The following is a 22437-nucleotide window of genomic DNA, read 5'->3' on the forward strand; positions in this document are numbered from 1 at the left end:
AAAGAGGCAATGCCCCCTTAAAATCTGCTGAATTACTTCTGTTGTGTAATATCTGAATCATCCCATTGTTCATCTGTGTGATATCTTCTTCAGTGCAGGAAGCTAGCTTTTTGAAATGTTCACTTCACCACTGTACATTATCATCATCAATTTCCTGATATGTACCTCCAAGGGGTGTTCAGGTGACTATGACACTACATGATTAAATTTACATTATTATTAATCTCCTATCAAAATTTTTCCTCCAAATAAATTTTTACTTGTGAGCACTCCAATATTGTCATATCTAACATTTCTTGCTTCTAAGGCATTTCTGACTGAATCAATCCACCTAAACCTTGCTCTTTCTCTAGGATTCTTTCCTGTCATCTTGGCATCAAACACCTGTTTTGCTAACTTTTCCTTACCCATTCTGTTTAAGTGGCCAAACTACCTTAGATTAGCTCTGCTTACAATTCTTGAATGCTAATAGTGTCAAGTTCCTTTCTAATGTCTTTATTTGTAGTATGATTCTGCCATTGATGCCATTGGCTCACTGTAATTTTTCTTCAGAACTCTCTTAAAACTGGTTTGAACACTCTCTTGCATACTGCTAGTTTGGTGTTTTGGCTAATTTCTTTCTTATTCCATATAAATTTATTCAGCTTGGTGCCCACCATACCAGCTTTGCTTATTTTGTTGTCTATATGAATATTCTGTTGCTTTATTGAATATGATATGACCTAAGACTATTGGCATTAGTGAAACCTGGCTATCTAAATCAGATATGGTAACTGGGATTGAGTGTAATGGGCATACTATTTTAAGAAATGATAGAAGAGATAGGAGTGGAGAAAGAGTACTACTAATGATATCAGATGACTTAAGTTCAGTTAGGGTAAAAATACAAGAAAACAATGTTCCATGTAGTGATAGTTTGAGTCTATCTGATGTGAAGTGGAAGCTAACAAAATGAAATATATAGTGGGTGTTAGACCTGGCGACTCAGTTGCAGAGGATGAAGAAATGCATCACCAATGATGGCTACCAAATGAGTGATCATTATGGGTGGCTTTATTTTCCAAACATTAATTGGGTAGATGAGAAATCTCATGATAAGAAAGAAGAGGAATTTATTGAATTGTTGTGAGACTACTTTCTCAAGTAGCATCTGAAAGAAGGAACTTGGATAAAGCAACACTCTTTGACCTCAGTAGCATGTGAAAGAAGGAACTCTAGGTCAAAGAGAGTGTTGGATTTGCTCATAGCATCAGAAGGGGTCTCTGTTAAGAATATGGTTATTTTACCACCAGTTGGTGACAGTGATTATACTTTGCTTTCTTGGGAAGTAGCTAATTGTATTGATGCTCCAATTAGAATAGGTTACATGTTGAACTACAAAGCTGAAAATTATGATCATCTTAGGAGAATACTACCTTTGGTCCCATAGTATCAGTTACTGAATGGGAAAATTGTCAGCAATGTATAGTAATCTTTGAAAAAGTGCTTAAAAGAGGTAGTATCTGAATGTATCCCTGGTGTTTGAAGAATAAATAGGTTGGGAGCAAAATGGATGTGCAACCTTATTAAGCAAGATATCCACAAGAAAAATATGATGTTGAAAGAATATCATGAGAATAAGAGTGAGAGAAGTTATGAAATATATAAAGCTCAAGCCAGAAAAGTAATGAATATTGTGCAGAAAGCTAAATAGGAATATGAAAAAAAATTGTTCATGCATTCTAAAGGCATGGGAATCTTTGAAAAAGTGATTATCCAAAATAATTTTATCATTATGCTATAAGAAAAAGAATGACAATGTGAAAGAATAACTTTGTAGAATACAGATGGTACGCTAGTGTTGTCAGAAGCTAATGAGATTGTTCAATTAATGAGTGCTCACTTTTCTAAGATACATCAACCAGGTGTATGTAACATGGTGCACAGTACTACTGCTACATTGGATGGAGTTAGAGGTTCATGAAAAAAATGAGGTTGAAGAGCTGTTGCATAACCTGGATAATAATTTGTCAATAGGGACAGATGGAATATCAGCCCATTTTCTAAAGGGATATTCAGCTGAATTGGCTAGCCTTTCACATGTTTGTATAACTTGAGTCTCAGCTCAGGAATGATACTACAGGAATGGAAAGAATGTATGATAGTTCCATGTTTTAGCAATTTGCTCATATTTTATAACAGTGGTATGGCTGAGTTGGATAAAGGAATGGATACACTATGATAATGTTGGGTTTTTCTAAGGCATTGGATAGCATACCACATGAAAGACTGTTGCATAAACTACAGAATATGGTATGGGATTAGAATACAAACTCTTGACTTGGATTAGGGGATGTTTGACATACAGATATCAAAAAGTGGTATACAGTGGGTGTGAATCTGCCAGATTTAAGATGACCAGTGGTGTACCTCAGGGTTCAATCCTTGGGCCATTATTGTTCAAGTATACATTAATGACATCAGACAGGATCTAACATCAGATGTGCAATTGTTTGCCGATGATGCGAAGATAGGCAGGGCAACAGGGATGCTACTGATATTTAGCAATTATAAAATGATTTGAATAGACTGGAAATTTGGGCAAATGAAAATGACTGCAGTTTAATGTTAGTAAGGGTAAAGTTATGCACTTTGGAATAATTAGATTTCCTGCAGCATATTATATTAGTGGGGTTATGCTACAAGAATTGAGGAGGCAAGGGATCTTGGCATATTGGTAGATAGGAATTTGAAGTTCAAAGGTCACATAGCAAAAGTTGCAAATACAACTCAGAGGATAATTGCAATGTTGAAGTGAACCTTGACATGTAAGAATAAGGAAGTCATTTTGCTTCTTTATAAAGTTTTGATAAGACCACACCTGGATTATTGTGCCACATATTTGGTCTGCTAGATTCCAAGGGGATAAAAAAAAGTTGTGGAAAGGGTGCAAAGAAGAGTTACAGAGATTATATCTGGATTATGGGATTTAGATTATGAGGACAGATTGTATGTGGATTTCAGACTGTGGTTAACAGGAGGAAGAGGGGTGATATGATAGAGGTCTATAAACTTTGAATGGGTATTATAAAATAGTGTGTGATAATATTTTTCATTATATGGAAGGTGGGGAGAGAACATGGTGGGCATTCATGGAAGTTAAGTTTGTTTACAGTCAAGAAAGGGGTAAGAGCTAGGTTTTTCTCTCACAGAGCAGTGAGTGAGTGAAATGGTTTGCCTTTAAGGGTTGTGAGTTCATCTAGTGTGAATGAATTTAAGGGAAGGCATGAGCTGGTTGGGATGATTTATAGCCTCCCTCAATGAGTTCCTGACTCCCTGATAATAATAAGAATATATATATATATATATATATATATATATCCAGATTTAATTTGCCATCTTTACAAAAATTGTGCCTAAATAGTTGAAATATTTCACTTGTTCTATAGGATCTCTATTCAGAATGTACCTGAAATTTTCTATGCTCCTGCCTATTTTTATAGTTTTGGTCTACTTTTTATTGCTGATTTTCATGCCAAATTTGTTACAGCTATTATTCAATTTAGATAAAGAATCCTGGAGACTTGCACTAGATGTGTTTATGAGTACATCATCATAAAGCAAAGAGCTGAGTTCGACATTTCCAATTCTAATATCAGGCCTAATGCCACTTTCTTTCATAATGTGATATCCATATAGATGATTAATAAGAGTGGAGATGATGTGCATTCTGGTTTTACCTCTGAATTTACATCAAACCCATCTTCATGTATTTCCTTGAATTCTGACTGCTGGCTGACAACTTAAATAAAGACTGTGTATTGTTCTGTATAATGTTCCATTCACCCCACATAATTATACTGTTTTGAAAAGCTTTTCTCCGGGCACCTTGTCATATGCCTTTTTCATATCTGCAGTAGTACAGATCCTTATCATATTCCCACAATTTCTCAACTGCTTGCCTTAAAGTGAAAATCTGATCTTGACAACCTCTGTTTGTCCTGAACCCAGCATGTTGTTCTCCAAGTTTCTCTTCCACAATCTTTCTCAATTTCTTTTCATTGTATAAATCTTACGCAGAGTAGAGAAATTCCTCTGTAATTGTCACATTCAGCTTTATGCCCCTTTTTTTTTATAGCTTGGTATTCTGACAGCTCTACTCCAATCATTGGGAATTCTAACTTCTGTCCATTCCCTCTGAATTATACAGTGTATATGCTGCAAAACCTTTATACCTCCATACCTAGGCATTTCTGGTCGAATATTATCTACTCCAGCTGCCTTTCCACATTTCAAGTTTTTGACAGCTTTTTCTATCTCAAGTATTGATATGTACTCCTCTTTGCATTCCTCTTGAAAATTTTCAACTATGGTTCTGTCATTGTTTGGTTCATTTAACAATCTTTCAAAGTAATTACTCTAGACATTTAGGATATCTTTATCTTCAGTTTTCATGTCATCGTTATCATCTTTGATTTCTTTTACAGCATTCTTTCCTCCATTGCTAAACTTCTTCAATAGCCTTCAGACATTTTGCCACTTTCTTTATATTTATTTTCTATACCCTTACCAAAGTCTTTGCATGACTTTTGTTTAGCTACTTTTACACATAGCTGAGCTCTCTTACATTTTTCTCTTTATTCTTTTAGGGCATCTGCTGATTTATTTGCCAGGAACTTTTGATATGCTTTCTTCTTTTCCAGGACTGTTTCTTTAACTTCTTGTGTCCACCATGGTGTTCTTATTTTTCTATCCTTGCAGATAACTTCACCACATACTTCCCTAGCTGAATCAATCAATGTCTTCTTCAGATTTTGCCACTAAGACTCCAAGGTTTGGTTCTTGTTTTCTTTTTTGTTTTATTTTTTTTTCAATAATGTTTGTATTGTCAATTCTACAATTTACCTCTAAAAGTTGCTCAACTTTAATTATTTTTTAAAACTTTCTTTGACACTCTTGTTTTCATTGTGATATCCATTTTTATCCTGCTTAGTTTATCCTCCTTCCAATTTCAAATCCTCTGTTGATTCTTGTATCTTTAACCAGCATGATGATATCATTATCAACTATGATGTAATTAATGAGGCTTTCCTTATTTCTCATGTTCATTCCAAGTGATCTTGTGCAAATTTTTATGTTGAAATATAGCGTTAGTAATGACTAGTCCATGCCGTGAGCAGAAGTCGAGTGAATAACAGTCACTGTTCACGAAGTCTATAATTGCTTTCAGATCAGTGATGTCATGTCATTGTTGATAACAGTATTATGTTTACAAGATTGTTCAATAAGTTAATTCTGAAAGACAAGACTACATGCCGATAGCACCATTTTTGACTCTTTAAGCTCAATTCCTCACATGATAATGTCACATCCACTAGGACTTCATTTGCAAATAACCGACAGAATGCTGCTAATATATGGGTTCAGTAACCATTCCACTTAAAACAATCTTGCGGTTTTCCATCTTTTAGATTATTATTAAATGTCAAAGATTCATTTAAATATATGATGAGCAGCTCTTCTTAAATACAAATCATAAACTATAAAATCGATCATTCCAAACAGCAATTCAAGGTAGAAATTCCAAAACAGTTGCTATATTAATATGATGATTATTGCTTTTAAACACATTTACCAAGCTCCTATTTTTATAATTAAATGATAATTTCTTTTTTAAAGTTAACCAATAGTAATTAGAAAAATACAACTGATTTCTTATTTATATATTATTATGTCTTTATTGGCAGTGCAATGCTAATCGTGAAGCACATGCTAATTAGGCTTAACTTGGAGCATGTATGAAACTCAATCTATGAATGAATCACATCAGATTACTGATTTAACTCACCATATTAATAAACACTCAGCTTCTTCCTGAAGGCTTGTTTGCTCTCTCTCTCTACTCTTATGGACCAGGGCAAACAGAGAAAACAAGCATGGAGGGGGTATTACTGATGATTGCTGATAAACTGCAGTCAATCAGTGAAATGGAAAGCAGTACATTTGAGGCCATTGCTTGGGAGATAGAGGCTAACATGACAGCATATAGTTGGTTGCTGTTATAGCCCAAGTAATGTAAAGGATGATGTGATGGATATGGATCAGCAAATAAATTCACTGAGTAGAGGACAGATTGTTGGACTTCAACTATGGAGACATAGATTGAAAGGAGAAAAGGTCACGTGGGAGAAAGGAAATGAAATTTATGCAGCTTTTAAGGAACAATTATTTAAGACAGCATATGTTGGATGCAACTAGAGGATTGAGTTGCTGGATCTTGTGATTACATTAAAGAATCTGTTTGTAACAAAAGGTAGCTACTTTGCCACCAGTGGCTTATTGTGTAGATTTTTCACTAAAGAAGGGTTATATGTGGAATTACAGAGCTGGTAATTATTCAAAGTCAGGAGACTGCTTGGAGAATTGCCATGGAATGACATACTGCAGGGGAAGGATGTTAGCATGGGAAATGGTCAAGGAGTGTTTAAAGGAGGGAATAGCAGAATACATACCTTGTGTCAGGATAATAAATAAAGTAGGAATTAAGTGGATGAGTAACATCATTGAGCTTGAGTTGCTAAAAAAGAAAGCCTTGTGGAGGACATTTAAAGAGAAAGGCGATCAGCAGTTTCATGAACAGTTTCAAGTGCACGTCAGAAGAGTGACTAGTATAGTAAGGAAGGCAAAAAAAAAAGAGTATAAGATGAATTTAACGGAGCAAGCCGAAGGTAATCCAAGGAGTTCTTTCAGTATGTAGCAAGTAAAATGAAGAATGACCATGGTAGACTAATTTTGATGAATACTGGTGGTAAGGAGGTGATCAAAGCAGATGAAGTAGTTGAATTACTGAGTGATCACTTTGCAAAGATGTATCATCCTGGTGGAGATGTTGCAGTAACATATGTGACAAGGGCTGATATCGAACAGATTTAGATGAAGCAGAGGAGTACTGATCTTACAGAACCTTGATATAAATACAGATATGGGATTAGATTGGATATCTGTTTGCATATTATGAGAATGTGCTCTGGTACTGGGGTGCTTTTGATCATATTGTTTAAGTCTGAGCTCTGGGAGAGTTCCAAGGGAATGGAAAGAGGACAAAATAATTTTGTTGCATAAAGTCGACTTCAAGTAACAAGTTATTGAATAATCAACATCTCAGGTGTGGTCAACCAAGGCATTGGGGAAGTTGGTTAAAAGAGATTCAGAATGGTGGATAGCCATTGGATACTTTATGTAGCATGGTTTTGTGAATGGTAAGTCATACCTTTGACAGGATACTGCACAGAATTTTGTTACATAAACTGAAGCAAATGGGCTTGAATATGAAGCTGGTGAGGTGGATAAAAGGGTGGCTAATGGATAGACATCACAGAGTAGTTTATGGAGGGGTCGAGTCCAGGAGAAGGTGTGTGACTAGCAATGTGCTACAGGGCTGTGTGCTCAGGCCACTGCTATTTAACTTGTATGTTAACAGTATAGGATATGGACTTGTATGTTAACAATATAGGATATGATCTGAGGGAAAATATTCGGTTATTTGTTAATGTGGTAAAACTGGGTCCACGCAGTTAGCCTAGTGACTACGTGCTTTGCAACCATATGCCTGGGAAAGGAGTGTCCTACGTTTGATTCCCATTAATGACGTGAGGAGCTTAAGCATCTTCCTCAGCCATAGCCAAGTTAGCTGGTCATGGGCATGGACATCAGGGTTTTCCCTCCAGTATATCTTGGGTTTTTCATCCCACAAGCAGGCAAACCGGCCCCGTGAACAACTGGCTGCATTAATACGGCATTAACCCTTCATTAGGAGGGGACTCAAATCCATTCTAGGATGGACGAGAAGGATAGGAGGAGGAGGTAAAAGTGAATAGAGCAAATAATGATGGTGTGAAGATCTTGCAGGATGACTTGTATAGACTAACAGTATGGGCAAAGAAGAATGGCTGTCATTTTAATATGGCAAAGTGCATAAGGTTATGCATTTTGGAATGAAAAGATTATCAGCTGTATACCACATTTGATGGAACTGAACTGCAAGAAATTACTGAGGCTAGGGATTTGGGAGTGCTAGTGGACTGTGAGTTAAAGTTCAGAGGTCATATTGCAGAAGTCACTAAAATAACTCATAGAATTACTTGGTTATTGAAGAGTACACTAACAAGCAAAGATAAGGAAGTTATCATATCTCTTTATAAGGCATTGATACAGTCCTCTTGACTATTGTGGACAGATTTGGTTACTTTGGTTCCTCAGAGATGGTAGTAGAGATGGAAAAGATCCAGCGGCGGGTGACCAAGATGGTGGCAGGTCTGTGGGATGCTCATTATGAGGATAGATTTAGGATTTGTGGATTAGTTATTATTATTATTATTATTATTATTAAACAAGACCTCATGGAGTCAAAGACTCATCTAGGAGGTCCTTTTATCTCACACACATCTCATCATACCGGGTCTTAAACACATTCAAACTCCTTGCAGACACCACACTCTCAGGCAAGGCATTCCAATCATTCACAACTCTGCACGAAAAAAACCTGCCTCTCACTCCCCTACTCACACCCTCTTTATACAGTTTCCAGGGATGACCTCTGGTTCTCCCCTGATCTCCCACTATTCGCTGTAGAACCTCTCCACCATTGATCCTATAGCAACCCCTTACCAACTTGTAGGTCTCTATCATATCTCCCCTCTTCCTTCTCTCCACTAGTCTCTGCAAATTACATCTTTTCAATCTTTCCTCATACTCGACATTCCAGAGGTCAGAAACTACCTTAGTCAGTCGCCTTTGGACCCTTTCCAACATCTCCTCATCCTTCTGAAAACCAGGTGACCAAATCTGGGCACAATAGTCCATGTGTGGCCTAATCAAAGCCTTATACAATGGAACAAGAATCTCCCTACTTCTACACGTCAGTGTCCTCCTCATCATTCCCAGAAGTCTTTGTGTTGTCTTCACAATTTTGGCGATGTGACCCCTAAATTTTAGATCCTTATCCACTATCACTCCCAGATCTCTTATTTCCTCTACTTCCAACAATATATTCTTACCAAGCATAAATTCTGCATCCCATCTTTGTTTTCCAAATTTTAAAACCTTACATTTTGCAACATTGAACTCACACCCCCATTTGCTTGCCCAATCACTCAATTTATTCAAGTCTTCTTGCAAGGCCACAACATCTTCACTACTCTTTATGGTTCTTCCCAACTTTGCATCATCTGCAAACAACTGAATATCTCCATCCAAATCTTCGCCAATATCATTAATATACAAGTTAAATAGTAATGGCCCTAAAACAGATCCCTGAGGCACTCCACTAGTGACTTTCCTTTTCCTGGATATTGCACCCCCATACACAACTTGTTGATACCTATCAGATAGCCAGTCTCCAATCCAATGCACTAATCTAATATCCAACCCCATCTGCTCTAGTTTGACTGTCAACTTATCATGAGGCACTCTATCAAAAGCTTTTGCGAAATCCAAGTATATTACTGTGTATCCTTCTCCTCTGTCCAAGGAAGCAGTCACTTTATTGTAATAAGTAAGTAGATTACTAAAACACGACCTCCCTTTAGCAAATCCATGCTGTCCATCAAAGATTATACCATTGTTGTCAACCCAACTCTGGATTCTAGCTCTCACAAGCTTCTCCAACAACTTAACCACAACACCCGACACACAGATAGGCCTATAATTTGATGCTTGAGTTCGATCACCTCCTTTATGAAGTGGCACAATCTTGCCCTCCTTCCACTCTTTAGGGACTTGACCAAGTGCAAGACTCGTATTAAAAAAATATGTCAAGGCAGGTGTCAACTCTCTGGCACATTCCTTCAGAATACGCGGTGATATATTATCAAGTCCCACAGCCTTATTTACATCTAGTTTACTCAACTCCCCAAACACCTCTTGCTCACTTACAGTCAGTCTCTCCTCCCCATCATCAACTGCTCTTAATCTCTCCATGAAGTCACATTCACAAGATTGAAAGATCTTTATGAACTGCTCATTAAGTATCTCCACCACACATTCTGCAACAGTTATTTAAAGATTGTTTTGTAATAAAACTTTTAAGTATATAACTAGGGATCATTCCTGGAAATTAAGAAAGAGTTTAGTTAGCAAGGGAGTGAGAGCTAGATTTTTTGTTTGGAGAGTGGTTACTGAGTAGAATGGGTTGCCAGTCATTTGTGAGTGCGTTAGTATTTGGTTTCCAGAAGGTTAGTGGTCCTCCTTGTTATTATTATAGACATTTCTGTGGAGTCTATGAACTCCATAGATGTGTCCATAATAATAACAATAATAAAAATGACTTATACGAAGAACATTATTCAAGGTGAGCAGCAGTGTGTGTGTGTGTGTGTGTGTGTGTGTGCATAGTGAACATACCCAAATTGTTGTTTGGGTATGTTTTCACCAAGAATGCATTCCTAACGAATAATTTCTGATCCTTTTCAAAGACTTGGCAAATGGATCCGGTTTCAGTGATTTCTTGTTCACTATGCACACACACACAGCAGTGTGTGTGCATAGTGAACATACCCAAATTGTTGTTTGGGTATGTTTTCACCAAGAATGCATTCCTAACTAATAATTTCTGATCCTTTTCAAAGACTTGGCAAATGGATCCAGTTTCAGTGATTTCTTGTTCTGTCCTTGACTGGTGTAATCTCTCTTTGTTATATACAGATGTAGTTCTAAATTTATTGTGTTTTATATAAAAATATACATATAGTCACACCATTAATGCATTTTTGAAATTTATTGTATTTCACCAAAATTTATGCTGTGGCTTTTGGTACATTTATTATGACTTTATTTTAAATTATTTAATTTATTGAAATTTAAATTTAAATTAAAATTTTAATTTTCATTCATTTTTGTCTTTTTCTTGTTAAAGGCAAATACAAAAAACAGTGGAAAAAAAGAATTCATATAAAAATTAGGTTCATTCATCTTAACTAAAAAGAAAGGTAACCGAACTGTAGTTTGGTTACCTTTCTTTTAAGCATTACTTCTGAAGTCTCTTATTGTAACATAAATGGTGAGAGAAAATGTGATAATCTTATTGGCATTAGTTGTCATTTATGATTAGCATAACTTTTACTTAAAAAGTCGGCATAAACTTTCGATTGATGGCAGTTTGTAAAATGTGTAGAATTATCACCACAAATGGATGGATTGGATTTAACAAGGCAGTGGCTCAAGCACAGTTATGATGGTGTGAACAGCAGTCTTTCATCGGATGCAGAAGTAAATTCTCCTCTACTTTCTTTTTCAAATGTGCTGATAAAAGCTTATATTAATGTACTTGAGTGGGATGAATCTACAGTTTTCCCAGAGGTATTTAATTTTTATTATTATTATTATTATTATTATTATTATTATTATCTAAGACCTCCAGGGAGTCAAGGACTCATCGAGGGAGGCTGTAAATTACCCAACCCAGCTCATACCGTCCCTTAAATTCATTCACACTAGATGCACTCACTACCCGTAACAGCAAATTATTCCACCCACTCACTGCTCTCTGGGAGAAAAACCTAGCTTTTAACCCTTTCTTGACTGAGAACAACCTTAACATTCCATGGATGCCACCGTGTTCTCTCTCTCTCTGCCTTCCACATAACGAAAAATTTCATCAGCTGAAATGCTATAACACACATTCAAAAGTTTATAGACCTCTATCATATCACCCCTCTTTCTCCTGTTAACAAGAGTCTGTAATCCATGTACTCGCAATCTGTCCTCATAATCTAAATCCCATAATCTGGATATAATTTTTATAACTCTTCTTTGCACCCTTTCCACAGCTTCTTTATCCCCCTTGGAACCCGGGAGACCAAATCTGTGCACAGTAACCCAAGTGTGGTCTTATCAAGGCCTTATAAAGAGGCAAAATTACTTCTTTATCCTTATATGTCAAGGTTCGCTTCAACATAGCAATTATCCTCTGAGTTGTATTTGCAACTTTTGCTACGTGACCTTTGAACTTTAAATTCTTATCCATCAATACACCAAGATCCCTTGCCTCTTCAGTTTCTTGTAGCATAACCACGCTAATATAATATGCCAATGGAACTCTAATCACTTCAAAGTGCATAACTTTACACTTACTAACATTAAACTGATAGCCATTTTCGTTTGCCCAGATTTCCAGTCTATTCAAATCATTTTGTAATTTCTGAATATCAGTAGCATCCCTGATTGCCCTGCCTATCTTCACATCATCAGCAAACAATTGCAGATCTGATGATAGATCCTGCTTGATGTCATTAATGTACAGATTGAACAATAATGGCCCAATGACTGAACCCAGAGGTACACCACTAGTTACCTTAATTCTGGCAGATTTACACCCACTGTATACCACTTTTTGATATCTGTCTGTCAATCATTCCCTGATCCAAGTCAATAGGTTATGTTTTAGTCCCATATTCCCCAGTTTACACAACAGCCTATCGTGTGGTATCCTATCAAATGCCTTACAAAAATCCAACATTATCATAGTGTATCCATTCCCTTTATCCAACTCGGCCATACCAATGTTATAAAATATGAGCAAATTGCTAAAACATGACCTTCCTTTAGTAAACCCATGCTGTTCCCTGCATACTATAGAATGCTTGTCTACCCATTTCTGTATGCAAGTTCTTACCAACTTCTCTGAAATCTTCACTACCATTACAGAGATACTAATAGGTTAGTAGTTAGACACATCAGTTTTTGCACCACCCTTGTGAAATGGAACTATCATACATTCCTTCCATTCCTGTGGTATCATTCCTGAGCTGAGACTCATCATCATCAAATTCTCAAGGGGTGTACAGGATATGATAGTAATACATGAAAAATTTACATCATTACTAACTTCCTATCTACAATTTTCCTCCAAATCAGTCTGTTACTTGTCAAGCCTCCAACATTATCAGATCTTATATTTCTATCATCCAAGGCACTTTGTACTGTATCAATGCACCTATATCTTGGTCTTCCTCTGGGTCGTTTTGCTGCCAACCTGGCAGAGAACACTTGTTTTACTAATCTTTCCTCGCCCATTCTGTTTAAGTGAACATACGACCTGAGATTAGCTCTGCTAACGCATTCCTGAATGTTGACAATGTCAAGTTCTTTCCTAATATTCTCGTTTTTAATATGATACTGCCATTTATGCCATCTGTTCATGCCTCTAATCTTTCTCAGGACTCTAATATTTGCGGTCTCTAGTCTTTGGTCAAGTGTTTTACCTGTGACCCAGCTCTCAGATCCATAAGTTAAAACTGGTTTGAACACTGTCTTGTATACAGCTAATTTAGTGTTACAACTAATTTCTCTTTTATTCCATATGAATTTATTCAGTTGATTTCCGACCATACCAGCTTTGCTGATTCTGTTGTCTATTTCCATATTTAATTTACCATCTTCACTAAAAATCGTGCCTAAGTAGCTGAAATGTTTTACTTGTTCTACAGGTTCTCCATTCACAACACAGTTGACATTTTCAAAGATTCTGCTTATTTTCGTTGTCTTTGTCTTTTTATTGCTGACCTTCATACCATAATAGATATGGTATTCAATTTAGTCAGAGAATCTTGCAAACTTGTAGCGGATTTATTTAGAAGTATAACATCATCCGCATAAAGCAAAGAGCTGACATTAACATCTCCAATTCTGATATCATGTTTAATACCACTTTCCTTCATAATGTGATCCATATAGATAATGAATAACAGAGGGGATAATGTACATCCTTGTCTCACACCAGATTTAACATTAAACCATCTTCCTGTACTTCCTTCAATTCTAACTGCTGACTTACAACTCAAATAAAGACTAAGTATTGCTTGATATAATGTCCCATTGACACCATATAACTGTAGTGTATTGAATAGCTTCTCTCTTGGCACCTTGTCATATGCTTATTTTCATTGTCTTTGTCTTTTTATTGCTGACCTTCATACCATAATAGATATGATATTCAATTTAGTCAGAGAATCTTGCAAACTTGTAGCGGATTTATTTAGAAGTATAACATCATCCGCATAAAGCAAAGAGCTGACATTAACATCTCCAATTCTGATATCATGTTTAATACCACTTTCCTTCATAATGTGATCCATATAGATAATGAATAACAGAGGGGATAATGTACATCCTTGTCTGACACCAGATTTAACATTAAACCATCTTCCTGTACTTCCTTCAATTCTAACTGCTGACTTACAACTCAAATAAAGACTAAGTATTGCTTGATATAATGTCCCATTGACACCATATAACTGTAGTGTATTGAATAGCTTCTCTCTTGGCACCTTGTCATATGCCTTTTCCAGATCGACAAAACTTAAATACAGATCTTTGTTATATTCCCATGCTTTCTCAACTATTTGTCGTAAAGTGAAGATCTGATCCTGACAGCCTCTATTTGGCCTGAATCCAGCTTGTTTTTCACCAAGCTTTTCTTCCACAATTCTTCTCAACCGTTTCTCAAGTATACTTGCATAGATCTTGCTAGGAATACTCAGTATGGAAATACCTCTGTAATTCTCACATTCAGTTTTATTTCCCTTTTTATATATGGGTACTATTAGAGCTCTATTCCAATCATCGGGAATTCGTCCTTCTCTCCAGGCTTTCTGAACTGTTCAGTGTAAGACTTTTATATTACCATACTTCACCATTTCTGGTCGAATATCATCTATTCCTGCTGCCTTTCCACATTTCAAGCCTTTAATGGCTTTTTCTACTTCAAGTATAAATATGTATTCCTGACTGTATGACTGTTGAGTGTTTATTACCACTGTGCTATCACTGCTTGTTTCATTTAGCAATTTTTCAAAGTAATTACTCCATACTTCAAAGATATCTTTTTCTTCAATTTTCATGTAACCTTTATCATCCTAACTCCTTTTACTGCACTCTTTCCTCCATTTCTAAGCTTCTTCAACAACCTCCAAAATATTTTGCCATCTTCTTGATATTTATTTTCTATGTTCTTGCCAAAGTCCTCCCATGACTTTTATTTAGCTAGTTTTATACATTGTTTCACTTTCTCACATTTGTGTCTGTATTCTCTAAGAACAAAAGTTGACTTATTTGCCAGGAACTTTTGTTATGCTTTCTTCTTTTCCTTCACTGCCTCTTTAACTTCCTGTGTCCACCATGGAGTTCTGATTTTTCTATCCTTGCAGACAATCTCACCACATGCCTCTCTGGCTGAATCAATCAGGGTTTTCTTCAAGGCTTGACACTGAATCTCCAAAATTTGGTTCCTGTTCTCAAACTCTTTCATTTTTTCTTCAATAATTTTTGTGTATTTTAGTCTACAGTTCACATCTGAGAGCTGCTCAACTTTTATTTGCTTTAAGACTTTCTTACATGTTATTCATTTCAATATGAAATTCAATTTTATCCTGCTCAAGACTAAATAGTGATCACTTCCAATTTCAAATCCTCTGTACACTCTGGTGTCCTTCACCAAGGAGAAAACATCACTATCAACAATAACATAGTCAATGAGTCAAACTTTTCTTATTCCTTGCCTCTTCTCTCCATGTGAATTTGTGCACATTTTTATGTTGAAAAATGGTGTTAGTAATAACCAGTCCATGTCCTGAGCAGATATCCAACAAGTATTTGCCATTATTATTAGCTTTGCTCTTTTCTCCAAATTTTCCCAAAATATTTTTGTATGTCTGACAATCATTTCCTACTCTGCTATTTAGATCCCCAACAAGGACCAACTTTTCATTTTTCATTGTGTCAGTAGCTTTCTCTAGAGCCTCACAAAATTCCTCCACTTCTACCTTAGTAGAACCTTCTTTGGGACCATAGGCACAAATAAGTCTCATTGTTCAGTTCCCCATTCTTATATTTGTCCACATCACTCTACTTGAGACTGACTGCCATTCAAGAAGATTAGCCTCGTATTTTGTGTTGAATACTATGGCTTCTCCTTCTTTATCTTGATTGTCATTTCCTGAATATAACATTTTGTATTTATTGTTCAGAAAGATCTCACCAGTTTTTGTCTTTTTTGTTTCAGTCACCCCTATTATGTTGATCTGGTACTTATCTAATTCATCAGCTAGCTCCATTTCTTTGCCATTCAGGTTTCTTATGTTGATAGTACCGATCTTTAACTATGGTGATGTTAAGTTGTTTTGTGCTTTCAGATTTGTTCCAGTAGCTGACTTTTCGCTGTCGCCCTGGTTCCCTGGCAAAAACAACATGGGCCTTGTTTAATCGGGTGACGCCCCAGCTGGCATGAAATTTTGTCATGTTGTACCATCATTTTCTATATTGGTTTAAGCCAATAAGAATACAATTTGGTTGGGTAAATCCCAAATTGCCAGCTCATCCTCGTTCGTTCAATATCCAGGTAGATACCCAACAGGGTGGACCACGAGAAGGTGAGGATTGGACATTAGGTCAGAAGCCCTGGTCGGTTCTCCGCATTCCTTTAAAGGCTATGTTGAGGTCTCCTCTCAATTATACAGCTTTGACCCTTAAGCACCTGAGAGTCAAGTTATACAAATGTGTGAAAGGCCTAGCCAGTTCAGCTGAACATTCCTTTAACAAACAGGCAGATATTCCATCTGTTTCTATTGACAAATTTTGATCCAGGTTATGCAAGAGCTCTTCAACCTCATTTTCATGAACCCGTAACTCTTCATCTAACATAGCAGTTGCATCATGCTACATACACCTGGTTGATATATCTTAGCAAAGTGAGTACTCATTAACTGAACAATCTCCTTAGCTTCTGACACTCGTGTACCATTTGCATTCAATAAAATTATTCTTCCACATTCAATCTTTCTTTTGCTTGAGACATAATGATAAAATTCTTTTGGATTGCCTTTAACTTGCATGGCCAATTTCTTTTCGTACTCCATTTTAGCTTTTCTCACAATACTCGTTACTTTTCTGGCCTGAGCTTTATATATTTCATAATTCCTCTCACTCTTATTCTCACGATATTCTTTCCACATCAACTTCTTCTTGTGGATCTCTTGCTTAATAAGGCTGCACGTCCATTTCACTCCCAACCTATTTATTCTTCAAACACTAGGGATACATTCAGATACCGCCTCATTCAAGCACTTTTTCAAAGATTACCATGCATTGCTGACATTTTTTCCATTCAGTAACTAATATCATGGGACCAAAGATAGTATTCTTCTAAGTTGATTCATAATTTCCAGCTTTGTAATTTAGCATGTAGCCTGATTTAATCAGAGCTTCAATACAAGTAGATACTTCCCAAGAAAGAACAGCATGATCACTGTCACCAATTGGTGGTAAAATAGCCATATTCTTAACAGAGATCCCTTCTGATGCTATGAGCAAATCCAACACTCTTTGACCTCGAGTTCCTTCTTTCACATGCTGCTTGAGAAAGTTATCTCACAACAATTCAATAAATTTCTTTCTGATCACGAGATTTCTCTTCTACCCAATCAATGTTTGGAAAATTAAAGTCACCCATAATGATTATTCGCTTGGTACCCATAAGGCTAAATTGGTGATGCATTTCTCGTCTCCTACAACTGAGCTGCCAGGTCTGTAGCAACACCCCACCATATATTTCATTCTGTTAACCTCCACTTCACACCAAATAGACTCAAACTCATCGCTACATGGAACATTGCTACCCTCATTGTTTTCTTGTATTTCTACCCTAAATGGACTTAAGTCATCTGATATCATTAGTAGCACTCCTCCTCCTCCTCTCCTATCTCTTCTGTCATTCCTAAAAATAGTATATCCATTACACTCAATCCCACTTATCATATCTGATTCTGATAGCCAGGTTTCACTAATGCCAACAATCATAGGCCACATCATATTCAATAAAGCAGCAAACTTAACCCCTTTGTTTCTAATGCTCTTAGCATTTGTGTATAGACATAATAAATTACACCCAGCCTATTCTTATAATTAGATATGCAATGTATTTGGTCTTGTTCTAGAATTTTCTCTTTTCTCTCCCTAGACATACTTAAAAGGTCTGAACCCAAAGCATATTTTTCCACTCCTTTGCCACATATATAACTATGTTCAAAGGCATTCATATCTTTATCTCGTTTGTATACCATTGTTGAACTTTCACACACATTTTCCTTATTCCTCCCTTGATGATCTAGTTTCCCTGACTCTCTGCATTATGTCTCATATCAAGAAATAATTTCTCCAGGCTTCTGATGCCAAATGAATTCAAGTGCATTATGTATTACTTGAATTAATTTTGTTATTTTTTTTTCTGATATGTGTTGAAGAAAAGAGCCTAAAAGGCTCCTTTCTAAATAAATTGGTACTGTATTATATTAAAATGTCTTCATGGTTGACGATGAGATAGTCTCTCATTTTGGAGGAAGCAGGGTTTCTTCCTACTGGAAACTTGGGTTTTTCATCTGGTATATAGGCAGATTAGCCAGAGTACACATGCAACCTAAAGACAAAAATATTCTTAGTAGGCAGTAGATGCTGTTGTGTGTATGGTAGATAGTGGTGCAGTGTGTAACTGGGGGTTAAGTAGCAGAAATGGTGGGTTGAACATAGCCTCTAGAATATCTGTAGAAAAGATATTATTATTAACAGACCTCCATGAAGGGATGGGATGCTTAAGGATCAGAGCTGTATAAACCAGAGGAGACCTCCACATGCCTTTAAAGGAATGTGGAGAACCGACCGGGCCTTCTGACCTAATGTCCAATCCTCACCTTCTCGTGGTGTTTCATGTTAGGTATCTATCTGGATACTGAAAGAACGAGGATGGGCTGGCAATTTGGGATTTAGCCGACCAAATTGTATTCTTATTGGCTTAAATCACAAATAAAATTAGTCACTCCATTAATGCATTTGTTTGAAATTTATTCTATTTCACCAAAATATGCAGTGACTTTTGGGACATTTATTATTACTTTATTTTAAATTATTTAATTTATTGAAATTAAAATTAAATTAATTCAAACTTTAATTTTCATTTATTTTTGTATTTTTCTTGTTAAAGGAAAATACAAAAAAAAGTGGAAAAAAAAGAATTCATGTAAAAATTAGGTTCATTCATCTTAACTAAAAAGAAAGGTAACCAAACTGTAGTTTGGTTATACCTTTCTTTTAAGCATTACTTCTGAAGCCTCTTATTGTAACATAAATGGTGGGAGAAAATGTGATAATCTTATTGGCATTAGTTGTCATTTATTATTAGCATAACATTTAGTTAAAAAGTAGTGCCTCCATAGTGCAATTGGAAGAACGACGGTACATTGTGGCATTCGATTAGGAACAGGCCTAGGTTCAATTCTCATCATGATGGGAGGAATCTTTATATGGATTTTTTCAATTGAAGGTGAGTTAACCGATCTCATACGGAGGTAGCAGGGTTTTTTTCATGGAAACTCGGGTTTTTCATCCCACATACAGACAAATCGGCCCCCTTCAGAACACCGCAATTTACAGATAAAAAATACTAAGCTGTGCTGGTGGGAAGTAGATGACACTGATATAGAGGATTGGTAGTAGAAGTCCGGTGTAGTGGTGGAGATGGAGAGTTGTACAATGGGTGTCCTCCCGCGATGAGTCTTCGGACTCCTTGGAGGTGTCACGAATAATAATAATAATTATAATAATAATAATAAAATGATGGTACAATATGACAGAATTTCATGCCAGTTGAGGCATCGCCCGGTTAAACAATGCCCCCATTATTTTTGCCAGATAACCAGGGTGAACAGCAAAAAGTCAGCTACTGGAACAAATCTGAAAACACACCCCAACTCAACATCACCAGAGTTCAGGATCGGTACTATCAACATAAGAAACCTGAATGGCAAAGAAATGGAGCTAGCCGAGGAATTGGATAAGTACCAGATTGACATATAATAGGGATGACTGAAACAAAAAAGACAAAAACTGGTGAGATCTTTCTGAACAATAAATACAGAATATTATATTCAGGCAATAACAATCAAGGAAAAGAAGGAGTAGCCATAGTATTCAATACTAAATTCAAGGCTAATCTTCTTGAATGGTAGGCCATATCAAGTAGAGTGATGTGGGCAAATATCAGAATGGGGAACTGGACAATGAGACTTATTTGTGCCTATGGTCCCACAGAATGTTATCGTTTTGAGGCTTTAGAGAAATCAACTGACAAAATGAAAAATGAAAAGTCGGTCCTTGTTGGGTATCCAAATAGTGGAGTAGGAAATGATTTTCAGACATACAAAAATATTTTGGTAAAATTTGGAGAAAAGAGCAGAACTAATAATAATGACAAATATCTGTTGGATTTCTGCTCAAGACATGGACTGGTTATTACTAACGCAATGTTCCAACGTAAAAATATGCACAAATTCACATGTAGAGAAAAGGCAAGGAATAAGAAAAGTCTCATCGACTATGTTATTGTTGATAGTGATGTTTTTTCCATGTTGCAGGACACCAGAGTGTACAGAGGATTTGAAATTGGAAGTGATCACCATTTGTTCTTGAGCAGGATAAAATTGAATTCCATATTGACAAGAAGAACATGTAAGAGTTTTAAAGCAAATAAAAGTTGAGCGGCTCTCAGAGGTGAACTGTAGACTAAAATACACAAACATTATTCAAGAAAAAATGAAAGAGTTTGAGAACAGGAACCAAATGTTGGAAATTCAGTGGTAAACTCTGAAGAAAACATTGATTGATTCAGCCAGAGAGGCATGTATTGAGGTTGTCTGCAAGGATAGAAAAATCAGAACTCCATGGTGGACACAGGAGGTTAAAGAGGCAGTGAGGGAAAAGAAGAAAACATATCAAACGTTCCTAGCAAATAAGTCAGCTTGTGCTCTTAATGAATACAGAGACAAATGTGAGAAAGCTAAACACTGTGTAAAATTAGCTCAACAAAATTCATGAAAAGACTTTGGCAAGAATATAGAAATTAAATATCAGAAAGAGGCAAAATATTCTGGACGCTTTTGAAAAATCTCAGAAATAGAGGAAAGAGTGTTGTAAAAGGAATTAGAGATGATAAAGGTGACTTGAAAACTGAAGAAAAAGATATTCTTGATGTATGGAGCAATTACTTTGAAAAATTGCTAAATGAAACAAGTAGTGATAGCACAGTGGTGAAAAAACAATGACTAAGCATAAAATCAGAAATATATATCCATACTTGAAGTAGAAAAAGCCATCAAACACTTGAAATGTGGAAAGGCAACAGGAGTAGATGATATTCGACCAGAAATGCTGAAGTATGGAGGTATAAAAGTCTTACAGTGGCTGCACTGCATAGTTCAGAAGTTCTGGACAGAGGGACGAATTCCAGATGATTGGAGTAGAGCTCTCATAGTAGCCACATATAAAAAGGGAAATGACACCGAATGTGAAAATTAGAGATGCGATTTTATACTGAGTGTTCCTGGTAAAATTTATGCAAGTATATTCGAGAAACGGCTGAGAACAATTGTGGAAGAAAAGCTTGGTGAAGAACAAGCTGGATTCAGGCGAAATAGAGGCTGTCAGGATCAGAGCTTCACTTTATGACAAATAGTTGACAAATCATAGGAATGTAACAAAGATCTGTATTTAAGTTTTGTAGATCTGAAAAAGGCATGTGACAAGGTGCCAAGAGTGAGAAGCTTTTCAAAATACTACAGTTCTATGGTGTCAATGGGGCATTACATAAAAAAATACTTAGTCTTTATTTGAGTTGTAAGTCAGCAGTTAGAATTGAAGGAAGTACAGAAAGATGGTTTAATGTTAAATCCGTTGTCAGACAAGGATGTACATTATTCCTTCTGTTATTCATTATCTATATGGATCACATTATGAAGGAAAATGGTATTAAATATGATATCAAAATCTGGGATGCTAATCTCAGCTCTTTGCTTTGTGATGTTATAGGATGATGTCATCATCATCATCAAATTCCTGCCATGTACCCTCAAGGGGTGTACAGGATATGACAGTACTACATGAAAAAATTACATCATCACTAACTTCCTATCTACAATTTTCCTCCAAATCAGTCTGTTACTTGTCAAGACTCCAACATTATCAGATCTTATATTTCTATCGTCTAAGGCACTTTGTACCATATCAATCCACCTATATCTTGGTCTTCCTCTGGGTCGTTTTCCTGCCAACCTGGCAGAGAACACTTGTTTTGCTAATCTTTCCTCTCCCATTCTATTTAAGTGACCATACCATCTGAGATTAGCTCTGCTAACGCATTCCTGGATGCTGACAATGTCAAGTTCTTTCCTAATATCCTCATTTTTAATATGATATTGCCATTGATGCCATCTGTTCACGCCTCTAATCTTTCTCAGGACTCTCATATCTGCAGTCTCTAGTCTTTGGTCAAGTGTTTTACTTCTGACCCAGCTCTCAGATCCATAAGTTAAAATTGGTTTGAACACAGTCTTGTATACAGCTAATTTAGTGTTCCGACTA

At 36.3% G+C, this 22437-nt stretch overlaps 1 protein-coding gene across 2 annotated transcripts in view; it reads left to right on the forward strand.

Annotated features, from left to right (window-relative positions):
• The window catches only part of LOC150097854 (T-complex protein 11-like protein 1), a 202108-nt gene that overhangs the window by 80111 nt on the left and 99560 nt on the right, over positions 1-22437 (forward strand). For both annotated transcript variants that reach the window (XM_090406253.1, XM_090406251.1), the window contains exon 7: positions 11150-11334. In XM_090406253.1, coding sequence (XP_090262379.1) covers positions 11150-11334 — 185 coding nt within the window. The remainder of the gene's footprint in view (positions 1-11149; positions 11335-22437) is intronic.

This window comes from Typopeltis vanoorti, chromosome 16 (assembly GCF_054136105.1).
Source record: "Typopeltis vanoorti isolate ZY-2024b chromosome 16, IOZ_Tvanoo_1.0, whole genome shotgun sequence".
NCBI lineage: Eukaryota > Metazoa > Arthropoda > Arachnida > Uropygi > Thelyphonidae > Typopeltis > Typopeltis vanoorti.